This window comes from Euprymna scolopes, chromosome 1 (genome assembly GCF_053919585.1).
Source record: "Euprymna scolopes isolate OS-2025 chromosome 1, ASM5391958v1, whole genome shotgun sequence".
NCBI classification, from domain to species: domain Eukaryota; kingdom Metazoa; phylum Mollusca; class Cephalopoda; order Sepiida; family Sepiolidae; genus Euprymna; species Euprymna scolopes.
In genome coordinates, this window is record NC_136482.1 from 112,446,324 (window position 1) to 112,462,588 (window position 16,265).

General features: G+C 35.7%; 1 protein-coding gene across 1 annotated transcript in view; it reads left to right on the forward strand.

Moving 5' to 3' along the window:
* LOC145266444 (uncharacterized) overlaps positions 1-16,265 on the forward strand; it is a 174,950-nt gene that overhangs the window by 16,433 nt on the left and 142,252 nt on the right. Inside the window, exon 2 of the mRNA XM_080122153.1 lies at positions 581-750. Coding sequence (XP_079978279.1) covers positions 581-750 — 170 coding nt within the window. The remainder of the gene's footprint in view (positions 1-580; positions 751-16,265) is intronic.

Genomic DNA, 16,265 nt, shown 5'->3' on the forward strand with positions numbered 1-16,265 from the left:
CAAAGTCAATGGACCAATAAGTGTCAATGACTAAGACAAAAGATCAGACATAAGTTTCGATCCTGAGTCAATATATTTAGAAGTTTTGAATTAGTTGAGTCAAGTTTGAGTTTATGGGAGTTGATTACAGTTGGCAGCTTGGAGATCCTCTAAGAGAGATTATAGTCAGTGGGAAGAGAGCAGAATGGGCTGAGAAGATAATGTTTGGGATTCCTTTTTCTATGTTACACAATGGTCTCTCTCTCTCATATATATATATATATATATATATATATATATATATATATATATATATATATATATATATATATAATCATAGTGCGACCATGAAAGTGTTTATCAGGCTACAAAGATATCCATATATTAATTCCGTTATCTAGTTATAGGAAAAATATGACCTTGTCACCACCATCTTTTCCTCCATTTGTTTTTTCTTTTTCTTTTTCTTTTTTTTTTGTTCTTTCTTTGATTATTTCTCTTTTCAATTTTTTAAGAAAAAAATAAAGATTTTATATTGCAGGAATTTTTATGGAAAATATTGTTTTTAATTGAAAAAAGAAATATTAAAATCTAATTGCAGGCCATGTTCTGATTCGTTGGAGTGTCCATGGTCAGCGATCAGAAATGAAATTGTTGCCATGGCTTGAAGACCGACCAATTGTAGCAAGTTGTTTTGACCCTTCAGCCACATGGCTGCTGGTCATTACCACACAGGTGGACATGTTCATTGTCCCTGCTCTGGCTTTAATGGTGAGTATCTTTCTACTTCAAAATGTACAGTTGACATTTCATTTTAATCATATTTTTTTACATTAAACCTATTAAGGAAAAGGAAGAATTATCAAACTCTTGTAGGAATCAAAGAGATGGGGAGGGTAGTTAATATCAGAAGCAGAGAGAAGAGTTCAGAATTGGAGGATCACTGTCAATTATGCTCACCTGAAGAAGCATGTGATCTGTTGGTGACAAATCAGAAAGTAAATTAAATCTGTATCAAATGTACAGATTCACATTAAATATTAGCTTCCTGGTTTTTATAGCAGTTGGCTATTATCTTAATCGAGGCTTACAAAATTTTCATTTTCAGTTCTGGCAAGAAATGATATATGCGATACGAGATCACTGAAATAAAAGATAACACAAAAAGTCAGGGATGATTTAATGAGATATTGACTGACAGGTACTTAACTGAACTTCAACCTATGGTCTTCCTTTGTAAAACATTTACAACACTCATTTAGCTATAACCATTGTCAATAATTTCTTGTTCTCTCTCTACCTAAAAATTCACGAAACTTCCATGAGCAAAGTTTTTTTCCTAGAGCTGCCTGCTGGTGGAACACAATACTGTGGAGCTGCTTCCCAGCTGACAAAAACCTGGTAATTTTCAAGTTTAAAACAAATTCTTTTTAAATGGCCCTCTTTAGTAATCAAATTCTGACCAATCACCAGCATCGTTACAAATCATCACATCATTGTCTCATTGTCCATCTGAAACTTATTTAACCCTTATCCTTGAGTGGCATGTGGGCCTTGATAAATAGTGGGCTTTAATAAATATTTGTTAATCTTTACACTGTAGTTTCTCATTCATCTAACTGTAACCCTAATTCCTTTTATTAGTAATCATTTTTTTTTTTTTTCTCTGGTGCTACAATCCGATTGGTTGATGCAGTCACCCTGAATTTAAGGATCTAGGTATTTAATGCAATTCCATACATGCAAAGTTTATCGCTCCATCAACATCCATGCAGCTGAAATCTTTGTCCATGAAAATTGCTTAATTCCATACATATTCCATAAATTTAAAGATTTTCATATGAGAATCGTAGACTTTTTTTTATGGGAGGAGAGGGGGGGGGAGATCAAATACTTCCATGATAGTTTATGCCTTTCATTCAAGTAAAAGCTTGTGAGAAAGAATGACTAATAAAGTAATTTAAGCAAGTAGAAAAAGTTTTATCGCTTTGCTGAGTGCAAAGACTTCATTTTCACAACAGAAGAAACTTGCTTTTTCCTTTCAACATGCAAACACATAGTTCATAACATAAAAATTTTATACATCTTTTTTTTTTTTTTTTTTTACATAGGCATCACCACATTATCAAGGCCAAGAAGCCACTCAAGGATAAGGGTTAAAGAGTGTACAGTAGAAATTGGACAATATAGTAATCATTAGTAATGAAAATTTGGTAAATTTGATAACTTATATGGAACGGCTCATCAAGAACTTATTTACGTTAGACTTGAAGACAACCATATTGTAGTCAGCCGGAAAGCAGGAAAACGGAAGACAATTCCACAGGCGTGCAGTTCTAAGAAAGAAGCTTTGTTCATGGAATCTACGTTTAGGTTTAGGCACAGATAAAGAGTGGGGGGAATTATTGATAGTGTTTACAGCTAGACGAGTGTTTCTTGTGAAAGTTTGGCGAGGGGGGACCATAGATTGAAGCTCAGTCGAACACTTTCCATGAAAATAACGATACATCAGAGACAAACTCGCAACATCTCTTCTGTGAGATAGAGTTTGCAAGGAAGAGAAAAGGAAATCTCCTACGAGGCTACGAAGTCTATTTTGAACTCTATCAAGGCAGGCCAAGTCCTTTCTAGCAGCTCCTGCCCAGATGTGGCAACAGTATTCCATCCTTGGACGTACCTGGCTCTTATATAGATAGAGAATAGCATCAGCAGTGAGATATCTACCGGATCGATAGAAAGATCCCACCATTTTTCCAGCGGCCTTGGCAACAGATTTGATGTACGTGTTCCATTTAAGATCAGGAGTAATGGTCAAGCCAAGAAGCTTGTCAAAACTTGAGGCCTCCTGAAGACGAGAGCCATTCATTTCAATTGATAACAGATGTGGATCAGAATGTTGATGATGTAAAGAGAGAAGTTTGGTTTTAGATGCATTAAAAGTAACCAGCCACTCCTTACCCCATTGTACTACGTGCTCAAGATCAGAGGAGAAAGAATTGGAGAGAACTTGGTCGTTTACTGTCTTAGATGTGCAACCATAAATGGTAGTGTCGTCAGCATAGATGTCTACAAATGATGTAAGGATGTGATTTGGAAGATCATTAATGTAGATCAGGAAAAGAGTTGGGCCCAGGATGGACCCCTGAGGGACACCGGCATTAATACTGTGAGCTTCTGATTTTTGCCCCTCAACTACTACTCTTATGAACCTATCAGAAAGAAATGATTTAATAATTGAGAAGACATTTCCAGCAATACCATAGCTAGAGATCTTATGCCATATCCTATCAAAGACATTTCCAGCAATACCATAGCTAGAGATCTTATGCCATATCCTATCAAAGGCCTTAGATATGTCAAGAGCAATTGCCCTAGAAAGGTTGCCTCCGTCGAGAGATTTGCTAATCCTATGAGATATAACTGTAAGCACATCTGCTGTAGATCTAGCAGAACGGAAACCATATTGAGTGTCACTAAGAAGGTTATTTTTGTTGAGATGGTTGATTACTTCTGTATTTAACACAGATTCCAGCAACTTACTCATGACGCACAGGAGACTTATTGGCCTGTACTGAGAGGGGGATGAGCGATCACCTGAATTCTTAAATACAGGGCATACTGATGAAATTTTCCAGGGAGATGGGAAACTATTCTCCTTAAGACAACATTTAAACAGTTTTGTAAGTATGGGCGCTAGTTCAGGTTGAAGTTTTTTGAGTACTATAATTGGAATACCGTCAGGGCCAGTTGCTTTACTGGAATCAAGGTTTTTGATTAGCTTGGCAACATCACGTACAGATATACGTATATCACATAGCGTGTTTTCTGATACAGGAGGAAATATTGGGGGTTGGAGGCCTTGATCGCAAAGGGTAGAATTAGCTGCAAAGTTCTTGACAAAGAGTTTGGCTTTGTCTGATGCTGACGAGATTACCTCAGGTCCATTGATAATAGTTGGGATGGAGCACACGCTTCTGTTCAGGATTCTGTTTGCTATTTGCCAAAACTGGTGGGAACCAAGCCGCTGCTCAGCTACTTTGGACAACAGATTGAGCATACAACTCTCTTGCATTCTTTATTAATTTCTTACAATGGTTGCTGGCAGTCCTGAAAGCGGCTTTAGTTTTCATACATCTATTACGTTGGAAACAGTGGAAAAAGTGATTTCTGTGCGCAATGGCAGCAGCACATTCTTGAGAGAACCATGGCTGGCTGTTAGGTTTTTGCTGAAACTTTTTCGAGGGTATGAAACGGTCAATACCTACAATTAACCATTCCGTCAGGTCTAATACTATAGAGGACACATCCTTTTTAAACATGGAATGCAGAGGTAGATCAGATATAAATGTACGGAAACTATCCCAGTCAGCCTTAGTGTATCGATATACTGTACGATGGAGAGGTACGTCTGGGGACTTATTACATTTCATTTTTATCTTAATTGATACAACAGAGTGGTCGGAAGATCCAAGAGGCGACAGAACAGAAACTGAACATAGTTCAGGGCAAGTTGTGAGAAAAAGGTCTAGTAGGCTCGCATACTGGCCGTCATTGTCGGGCACACGGGTGGGTTCCTGAACAATCTGAGTGAGGTCATAGGCAATGGAGAAATCATGACAGAACCTCCCCTCATCATCGGTCTTGTTAGAGTGGGTCAACCATTTGACGTTGTGAACATTGAAGTCACCACATACGTGAATGTTAGCTGAAGGATAAGCAGATAAGACTTGGTCAATTTTCTCAGATATGCGTAATGTAAAGCAAGTTTTTTTTTCCTGTGTGTGTGTGTGTGTGTGTGTATATATATATATATATATATATATATATTAATTGAAATGGTATTCAAATATATGAGCAAAATAACACAAAATTCTTTTAGATAGCTCAATAGTGCAATACCAGAGCTATAAATGTTTCTTATAATGTACCTCTTTACTATGAATAGACATTCATTTTAATCTTCATTTACTAAAATTAGGGTTTTATTGGTAACACTTGCATATAATCGATTTGACCCATAGCTGGTGTTTAAGTATATAATGGCTCTTAATTAGAATTATACCAGCTGAGCAACTTATTGACACAAAAAAGTCTATAAAAAATTCTGTCTATAATAATGTTGATAATTTGGTTTTTATGCACTTATTTTTGTGCTGATGAACTGCCCAGTTGGTATAATTATAATTAAGCCATTATATACTTAAATATTAGTTACAGGCCGAAATAATTGTATGCAAGTGTTGCCAATAAACCCCTAACTTTTTTTAAATGAACAATAAAATGAGTGCCTATTCCTGGTAAAGTAGTATAAGATATTATAGATTATAATCTATATTGCAGGTTTTAGCCCTAATGTTCAACAGCTGCATGCAAAGTCTGGGAAGGATTAGTCTAGAACACAACAAGGAATGGTGCAGAAGTCACATTGATTTGTTCTTCCGCACTTGGCGTGTCTTTGCTTATTAAATGCAGAGGCAGGGACAACTGAAGGATTCCTGAGTTATCACTAGAGTATTATTAGCTGGGTAGCCATGACACTATCACATTGCTATTATCCCTAACATGATGAGGAAGGGTTAAACTTTGGGCAAAGTTGCTGCTATTGCTGTTATTACTAATACGACTTTTGTAACTGGAATCTACTCATGCTGGTGGCCAACGTGTACATTGAAAACAAGAACTCTGTATGGTGTTTCTGAATTTTTGAGATGAGGATTGGTTATTCGTATTATTTGGATTCATTGGACTACTGTTCTCACCTTGAGTGTGATTTTTACAACGTTTCAGTCGATGTAACCTCCAACCTTTTTCAGGTGTATTTTGTCAAACTCTGGAATATTTCTCAGTATTCTCAACAGACACAAGTAGAACTCTATAGCAGCTGTGTAATAATTCTACAAGAGTATTCTCCAGCCACAAACACTAATGGGGCAGTAGTAGTATGTGGCGGAGGTTTACAAGGATCCGTGGTGCAGTGGTTAGAGTTCTTGGAAAAATCAATTGTAAAAAGTGATATTTTCCTGAAGGTTGAAGGTTCAATCCTCAGTATGGGCGACTGAAAAATACAATTGCGAATTACTTAGGACCTCTCTCCATCATGGCTGACAGAACCAGAGCACGCTATCCCCGTGAAGTAAATAAAGGGTTCCGCTCGAAATTCCGTCCAAATTCCCAAGTTCGACAGAAACATTCTTCAGTTTGACAAAATACACCTGAAGAAGGTGTAACCAGTTTTATTAAAGCCCACTATTTATCAAGGCCCACATGCCACTCAAGGATAAGGGTTAAATAAGTTTCAGATGGACAATGAGACAATGATGTTACATCGACCAAAATGTTGTGAAAATCACACTCAAGATGAGGGCAGTAGTCCGATGAATCCAAATAAGAACTCTGTAGTCCTTTTCTTTTTCTTTCTTCCTCTGAACCACAGGTCTATAATTTGCATTAATCTTAGTGAGGAAACTGACCCTCAACCCCTCCTTCTCAATTTTGACCAAGAAACAGAAACTCTTGCATTTGAGTTTGCCCCACTTTAGCTGATAATGCATGCACTGTGTCATTCACCTCACAACGATAGTGATGTAAACCTCCACTACATACTACTACTGCCCCCTTATCGTTTGTGGCTGTAGAGTACTCTTGTAGAACTAATACACGGCTACTATAGAGTTCTACTAGTGTCTGTTGAGTATATGGAGAAAGACATTTTACTGAGTCAGCCGTATCTGTACATATCTGACTTGCAATAAGATGAGAATCACCGTCTTCTCTACAATAACATATGTCTTATTTAACAAGAATACAAAAAGATAACCTGTGAGTTGGTTGGCATGCATAAACGTAATATAATTAATCACTTGGTCTTGAATTTATTCTTGCCTCTTGTCGCCATGATGAAAAAGGAAAGAGAGAATTTTAGTTTCTTGTACATAAAATACATTGCAATTCAAATTGAGTTCTCTAACTTCTTTTTGGTTCTCCCTACAAAAGGAGGGTGGACCTGTAAATTCACCCTCGTCCGTTCATCTGTCCGCATTCTTCTCAATAACTACGCCTTGGAATTTTTTGAAATTTTGTACAAACATTAAACATGACATGAGTAAAAAAGTAACAGAACGAATTTTCTGGGAAAACTCCAATTGCCCACCGTAGGGGTGCTTCTCGGTGTAAAATGGCTAAAATTGATACTTTTGTGCTAATTAAAAAAAAAATTGATGCCTTGGATTTTTATAAACTTTCTGAAAAGTTGTAACTAACTGATTTCTATATAATTTTGTTTGTCTATACTTCGAGATAACTCTTGGGTGTGCCCCAGGGCTCTTTTAGAGTTAATAAAAACACTTTATTTTTGGGACTATTTTACCATATTTGTCCAAAATTTTCTGTGTATGTCTATTTAGAAGTTTTGCATGGTGCTAGACTCAAATGTAAATATGTTATGGCCTTGGGGACTTTTGGGGCTAAATGGGGGAGGGCAAATGATAGACTTGGTCATTTCTTTTTTTGCATGGTACAGAACTCAAATTTAGGCCTAAAACTGAACCGTTTGTTCATTTTCACCAGGATTTGACTTCTCCTGTGGACTTTTGGAGCTAAATGGAGGATGGAGGGCAAATGCTGAACTTAGTAATTTTTCTTTTATGCCTTGTTTACTGTGCACTCACGAGGGACCATGCATGCTTCACTTGTTTTGTTTAATGGATACATGGTATTTTAAAGTATTACAGCATTTTTACATGCACTTACTGCAGATTACTTGGGTACTATTAATTTGTGGATATTTTTAGTGGCATATTCTGATTCCTTGCACAAAAATATGCTTATATAGCAAATTTCATTGCCTAATTTTGATTTTTAACAAAGCATATAACATTTTTACTGAAAAGTAGTATAAAAATTGCGACTAAATGCAATCTAACCATGTGAGGTACAAAGTAGAGATGACATTGTTTTTTGTCAGATTTTTTAAAAATTAAAAAGATTCTCTTTTAGATCATTAAATTTCCTCCATTATTTTAGACTATTTCAATTTTTTCATGTTAAATAAAAACAAAAAATGAAAAATTTGAATTTGATCTGTTAAAATTATTCCGGTGATTTATGTACATTAATTTTTCTCTGGAGTGTATATTTATTTGCGATCCGTATTTTTATGTTTTTGTAACAAAATCATGGGCAGACCTGAACGAGAATCACCCCCCCCCCCAATTTTTATAGTATGTTTTAGTATGTAGTATAGTTTTTGAGGTTGAAAGCCATTCTTAACATGAGGTTGGGGGTGTTTATGCTACGCTGGGTAGGCTGTAAAAAAAATACATACTGCAAAATACCAGTTAAAATGATAGGGGGTGGTGATTCGGGTATTTCCAAGATACACAGTAGCCATTTTGTGTTTTGTATTTTATTTAGAACACATAAGGATGTTGGTGGAAAAAGGACAACAATTTAGAAACAATTGAATTATATATAATGTACATTTATTGTCTCAGTTTGACGAAGACAAACATGTAAGGGTGGCATGAAACCACATAGGGTAGGATTATATATTTTTGACTTTCAGAAATAGGAGTGTGCTTTCTCTCGTTGGTTAGTAATGATTTAAGGGAGATAACTTGGATCTGGTTTAATAGAGATCACTCCTTGATTAGCCAACATCTTCAACTTCAAAATAATAGTATAATCTAAAAAAAAAAAAAACCCCAAAAAACCGATATAATCAAGGTAAATAACTCTTTAAATTTGGAACTAATAAAAAATAATTTTTTCCGTTTGTTCAGAATTCCACCTTATGAACAAATAAATATAAAGAAAAATCTGTATGGTGTACATACCCATAATGGAAAAAATATTGTACATGAAAAATCACATAAATTGATCAAGTAGTTTTATTATTATAAAGAAAAATCATTTTTAAGCGAATTTAAGTTTTTCCAGTCATCTTTTCCCATTTTAAGAATTGCTTTCTAAAATCTTGTGAAAGTTTGAATTATTTGGCATTATCTCCCTTGTACCGTCAGACTGTTTTCTTTGAAAATAAAACTACTTGCTCAATTTACCTGATTTTGGTGTATGATATTTTCTTTCCGTCATAGGTACGTACATCACAGAGATTTTTGTTTGTTTTTGTTTTTTCATGGGAGGGAGGTTTCTGGACAAGTACCAAATTTTCTGTATGGACATAATTTAAATATATTTTAAACAATTTTAAAATGTGTTCAACTCCAAAGTACTTCCGATCATTTGAAGACATTAAAAACACTGAAGCATAAGATAATTTAAGTATTAACAATAAATGTTTATCGTTGTGTATGTTCAGGATTGCCTCTTATAACAGGATTGAATAAAAGGTTAGGGCTTGTAAAAATTAGTTTTTGTTTTGTTTAACAAATTTATTTTGTAACTTTGCCTATGGGATATCTATCTCAGATGATAAGATATCGGTAAACAATCACAGTTTTGATTATTTGGACAACTCCTCTCATTTTGAATGTTATCATCTCAACATTTCAACTAATGTAACCTCTGACCTTCTTCGGGTGCATTTGATCAAACTGGAAAATCTATGCAGAATTCAAAGAAAATTCTGTATTTAATCGACGGGAGTAGCTTGCTCTCATTCCGTCCGCCATGACCAGGTAGAATTTGTTTTAGAAATTCATAATTGTATTCTTAGTATTGTCCATAATCAGGATTAAATGTTCAAACCTCTAGACAACTGACACTTAGTTTGACATAAAAATTCCCAAGTTTTTTTGTTTTTTTTACATGGGGGGGGGGTGTCACCGCTTATCAAGGCCCAGAGGCCACTCGAGGATAAGGGTTAATAGGTATACATTAGTCATTGTGATTTTAGCGTAGTAAACATTAGTGGAAATTTTGTAACTTGGATTACTTAGGGGGACAGTTCAATAAGAACTTGTTCACGTTGGGCTTGAAGACAATCAGATTGTAGTCAGCTGGAAAGCAGGCAAGCGGAACAGAGTTCCACAGGCTCGCAGTTCTAAGAAAGAAGCCCTGTTCATGGAATCTATGTTTAGGTTTAGGCACGGATAAACAGTGTGGGTAATTGTTGATAGTGGTTCTGGCAAGACGAGTGTTTTTCGTCAAAGTCTGGCAAGGGGGGTACCATAGATTGAAGTTCAGACGAGCACCTACCATGAAAATAACAATAAAACAGGGTAGGCTCCCTACATCTCTTCTGTGGGAAAGGGATTGCAGAGAAGAGAAAAGGGCATCCCCCACTAACATCTAAAATGAGTGCAGCAATCGAATAATCCAAACAATGATTGTCTGTCTTCATTTTATAAATTCTGAAACATAAAGTCACATTTTGAATAAGTAATTTACCTTATTTTTTTATTTTTTTTTAAATTTATTACATTTTCACCCCAAACAAGGCACAGTGCCACTTTGATGTAGGGTGCTACTATCAGGGACATAAGTTGCAAGGATACTATGTAGGGAGTTGAGCAGCAAGATTTCTGTTCACATTACACTTGAACTTCTGCATGTCAGTACAGTTAGAGAAGCAGGAACCCGGAAAGGAATTCCGTAGTCTAGCGGTTCTGGAGAAGAAATTATTAGAGTAGAAGGCTTTCTTACATCTGGGGATCTCTACTATGTAGGGGTGGGAATTTGATGCTTGTTGGCGGTATTTACGTCAAGGGGGTACAAGGGCTTGTAGTTCGAGCATCTACCATTAAAATACTTGTAAAACAGGCAAAGGGGTGCAACATTTCATCGATATGACAGAGGTTGAAGCTTAGATAACAGTTCAGGACCTATCAGGTTGGTGACTCTCTTGAACCCTGTCCATGAGTGAGAAACTAATAGCAGATGCACCAGCCTAAATGGGACAACAATACTCCATACATGGGCGAATGGTGGCCTTGTAGAGGTACAGGATACTTACAGGTGTAAGTAACTTTCTAGCATGGTAGAGAGAGCCCACTTTCCTTGCAGCAGTCATGACAATGCCCTTGATGTATCTGTGCCAACTTGTGTTTCCTGTGAACGTTAAGCTGAGGAGTTTAAGTGAAGTACTTTCAGATAATTTATCTTTAGCCGTAGCTATTGGAGGTCTTCTTCTAGGGTTTCTGCCATTGCCTTAGATATGTGCTCATTTGTTTTCCTCTCGTGCCTGTTATAGAGCGTGATGTTGTCAGCAAACAACCCATCTCAGAGACAAATTTATCAGGGAGGTCATTTAGGAATATCAGGAATAATAAAGGTCCAAGGATTGACCCCTGATGTACATCTGCATTTATATCATCGTTTTGACATATGACTATTGAGGACAACCTGGATTCTTTTCTTCTTTAAGAAGAATTTAATTATGTTAAGTATTCGTCAAGTAATACCATAGTATCTGATTTTCATGAGAAGACCATTGTGCCATACCCCGTGAAAAGCTTTAGATATATCGAGGGCTACTGCCCTTCTTTCCTCTCCCTTATTCAGTGCATGGTATTTATCTTCAGCAATTGTGATATGGTGGACTAGAGCTTAATTAATTATAGACTCAAATATTTTGGGTGAAAAGAGGGAGAAATTTAATGGGTCAGTTCGTTCGCCAGAATCCTTGTAAACTGGTACCACAAAAGCAGTTTTCCGACAGTCAGGGAAGCAAGATTCGTTAAGGTATTTGTTGAAAAGTTTGGAGAGAACAGAAGAACCCTCAGCAAAGAATCGTTTTAATAGTACAGCAGGGATGAGATAAGGTCTACATATTTTTGAGGTGTCTAGATTTTTTATGATATAATGTACTTAAGAAGGGGTGATTTTCGGATCATCTAGTGTGGTTTCTGTTCACAAAGGAAAATCAGGAAGAGAGTGGCTTGCTGGATCCAAAGTAGAGTTTGAGGCAAACTGATGGGCAAGCATGTTAGCTTTCTTGATTGCCATGCAAACAACCTCATGATTGTTGGATAGTTGGAGAAAGTGTTGATTGCCCATTATTTACTACACTGCTCTAGATTTTCCAGAAATTATGAGTTCCCTAATTTCTCCGCATCAATACATTTTCTGGTGGTTTTGGTATATTCTCTATTCCTTTCTTACAATTACTTTTAGCGTCTATGAACTTTTGTCTGTTTGTACTAGACTTATGCTGAATAAATCTGCGGTATGCATGTTGTCTTTGAGCTATGGCAACTTCGCAAGTAGAAGTAAACTATTGGGGAGAGTGTGGGTTGCTATAAAACTTCTGTGTTGGAAAATGTGCTTCAATTGATGCTTTGAACCATTCAGTGATCTCATTTGTGCACTATTCCACAGGAAGAAAAATATTTCCCTATGGGTCATCTCTGATGTGATCCCAGTCAGCCTTATTGTAGTACTTTGTCGTTTTTAGTAATGGTTCAACTTCAGGTCGAGAGTTTAGAGTGATGTCTATCATTATCACAGCATGATCAGCATTCCTGAGTGGGCAATGGGCATTTGTTATACAATTCTCAGAAACTGTTGTCAGAAATAAATCCAAAAGTGAGGCTTGCTGGTCCTGATGATCTGGGAGACGGGTTGGGAACGTTACGGTCTGTGTCAAGGAATGGGATATAGAAAAGTTATGGATGATGCTACCAGCTGTGTCTGTGTAGTTAGAGAAGCCAAGCCAAGCAAATTATTGTGGTAGGCATGCCCAGGTTTATATCTAGAGTTCAACGAGGGTTAAATATGGTTTGTGGATTAATTGAAAAAATTATAGTATAAAGAGTTAGGATACGATTCAAAATAGGCTTCTAGTGTTAATCACTAGTACTTTGGCCAATCTAAGTGAAAGTAAGATATAGAGTTGCTATTCAGATGATTCAGTCGTAAAAATGTTCGGTTAACATTTAAAAAGAAGACAGAAATGGGAATTTCATCCATTTTTATGACAAGAAAAAATATAATTCTGTAACAAGTGACTCTCTACATAATTCTACTGCGATGTATCCAATAAAATGCGTCATCGATATTGCAGCAGATAGGAAATTATCAAAAGAAAATTGACAACTTTTTAAGACAATGAAAGAGATTTTTTAGAGTATACATTTTCAAAAAGTTTCCAGAACTTCCTTGTGAAAAAAAGTGTATTTTTGTCTGTTAAGAAAATTTGAGTACTCGTGTTTGTTTCTGCTGCCGCTGTGTGTGTGTGTGTGTGTGTGTGTGTGTGTGTATGGCTGTTTTGTTAGTGATGGTGTGTATGTACTAACTTGCGTGAGTGTGTTCAGTTAACTGTATGTAAATGCTTACATTATGTTCTGTGAAAATCTCTCTTGTCTGTCAAAACTGTTTGTACAAAAGGGGCTTGGGCTGGGTTTTTTTTTCATTATTTTTTTCAATGGAAATCATTCCAGACAAGGCATGAAGCCACTTGATTTAAGGAGCTAAAAACAAAGTATTTCAAGGTCAAAAACTCCCAATGATAATTGTTAGTTCGAATAGATTCTAACCCTGAAAATAGCAGATCTTTGTCAGAAACATCACTCCTGGAGTGTGGGGACTAAAGGACAAAATAAGGGATTATGATGTGTGCATGGGTGTTGTCTGTGTGTTTGTGTAAATGGGATAGGCATGAAGATGTGTGTGTATTAGCATGTCTGTTTTGTTAATGAGAGGGTATATGTACTGATTTGTGTGCGACAGTGTTCAGTTAAGAATGTAAATGGTGACGCTGTGTTTAGTTATCTATGAAACCTTTCACTTTAAAGGAACTCTGGCTGGATAATAATATTTGCATAAGTGTTGTTTGTGGAAAAAAACAAGGAAAAGGAGAAACACTGTGTTTGGGTTTTTATACTATGTGTGAATTTTGTGACTGAATACTTTTTGCACTGCAAGTGATTAAAAGAAATAGATTTTGTTTACTCGAGTTAATACACAAAAATAACATTCACCGCTGCTTCTACTTTGAATATGATAACATCCTCTATATGATTTTTTTGTTTTTTTTTGTTTTTACAAAGAAGTCACCACTTACCAAGGCCTGGATGCCAATGATTTTTATTTTAGTAGCCACAAATTTCTATCGGTTCATCAATTGGTGATACTTAGTTTTCATTACAGACTGTCTTTTTTTTCAATGATTCCTGAATGTTGTAATGGGTCAAATCGTTACAGACTGTTAAGATTATACATTTCTATGCTACGTGGTAAGATGCTCACACCACCTGATGGCTCTCTGTTTAAAGCAAAAAAACCCCCCCAAAAAACGACTCTAGTTGTTTGAACATGCCAAAGTCTTGTATATTCAACAAACTGAGAAGCATCTGGCTACACTTCTGTCATTCATTTTTTGTTTTTCTTGAAACTTCTTATCATGCATATAATTTAGCAATAGTTTTAATAAAGCTATAGACATGCATGCATCTCGAATGAATTGCAAATGGCAGCTCCAACCGAGCAAGTTTCTCAATTACCTCAGTCTCTCCCAGCAGGTGTTCTGACGTTGGTGGAACACTGGCAGCATTTGAATGTCTATGGAAGCGACGAAAGAAAGATGAGCAATTATGTTAATATCATTCTCAAGATTTTGTTGTATATATAAATTGAAATGAATATTAAAATATTATAAATTAGGCCAACAGTGTAAATGTTATGAATATTAACTGGCATTGTCGAGGAGTGTTTGTACTTGAAGTTTTGTTCCCCTGACAAAAGGAGGGTGGACCTGTAAATTCGCCCTTGCCCATTCGTCTGTCTGCACTTTTTTCAATAACTAAACCTTGGAATTTTTGGAAATTTTGTACAAACATTAAACATGACATGAGTAAAAAAGTAACAGAACGGATTTTCCGGGAAAACTCAGGTTGTCTCCATAGGAGTGCCTCTCGGGTTAAAATGGCTAAAATTGACAGTTTTGTGATTATTAAAAAAAATTGATGCCTTGGATTTTTATAAAACTTTCTGAAAAGTTGTAATTAACTGATTTCTATATAATTTTGTTTGTCTATACTTTGCGATAATTCTTGGGTGTGCCCCAGGGGCTCTTTTAGGGCTAATAAAAACACTCAATTTTTGGGACTATTTTACCATATTTGTCTAAAATTTTCTGTGTATGTCTATTTAGCAGTTTTGGGTGGTGCTGAACTCAAATTTAAATATGTTAATACCTTGGGGACTTACTTTTGGGGCTAAATAGGTGGGAGTGACAAATGATGGACTTAGTCATTTTTTTTTTTTTTTTTAGATGGTTCAGAACTCAAATTTATATATGTTAAGGCCTAAAACTGCACTGTTTGTTTATTTTCACTAGGATTTGACGCCCCCTTGGGACTTTTGGGGCTAAATGGGGCTTATTTTTTTTATCTTAAAGAGAAACATTTATCTTATTTTTTTTATATAAAAAATAGATAAAAATATTTGATAAATGTTCACTTTAATAAAAGTATTTCAAATGTTGTATTTTTCATGTCTCTTTATCTTAGGCAAACTATTTTTAGACTTATGTGGAGAGGTGAAAAATACCATCATAGAACTCCTTTAAGTATGTTTAAAAGACAAAATATTTTCGCTTAATTAGTGGCCTGTGGGGTTACTGGTTGGCTGCAGTTCCAATATTTCATGCCATCAGTAAGGGGGTCAATCTCACACTAAACAATTGTGTTTTTGCTATAATTATATAGTTATTTCATCATTATAAACTTGAATATGTTTTTGATAATGTAAAAAAAAAAAACACTGAATGAAAAATATTTAATAGATGTTTACTTCCAATCTGAGCTATAAAATTTAAGAAAAAACTTCAGCTATTGTATTTATATAGAAAACTTTTAATGGATAACGAAATGGGGAAAATAAAATAAAGTTTTATTTTGAAATGTTATTTACCTCTTTTCCAGAAAGTTAGGTATAAGTTTAAGTGTGGCTTTGATGAAAGAATTTCTGAAGAATGAGCTGAATTTGAACTTGGAGTTCATGTTGTTAACTATTTAGCCGTCGTCAACCCATAATGATCTTGTTTTGTAAGATCTACTTAAGGAGGAGAGGAACTGTTTGAGAGAGTGAAACAGACAGATCGAAGAATAGGTTAAATATTTTCTATTCTAGCACATTTTTAGTGACCACATATTCTAAGAGATCTTTCCCCAAACACAAGGTTGCTATTTTGTGTGTTATCGTGGATCACACCTGTTAAATATTTGGAAGGATTTCTTATTAACTATGTATCTGGTGCAGCAGAGAATCTGGTAAACTTGTAATAGCAACATGCAACAACAGAAACACTGCTACGAACAGTGAGATATCATTATGATTTGGAATCTGTAGTTGATTTCTAAGCCTGGCACTGATTAGTACAAGCA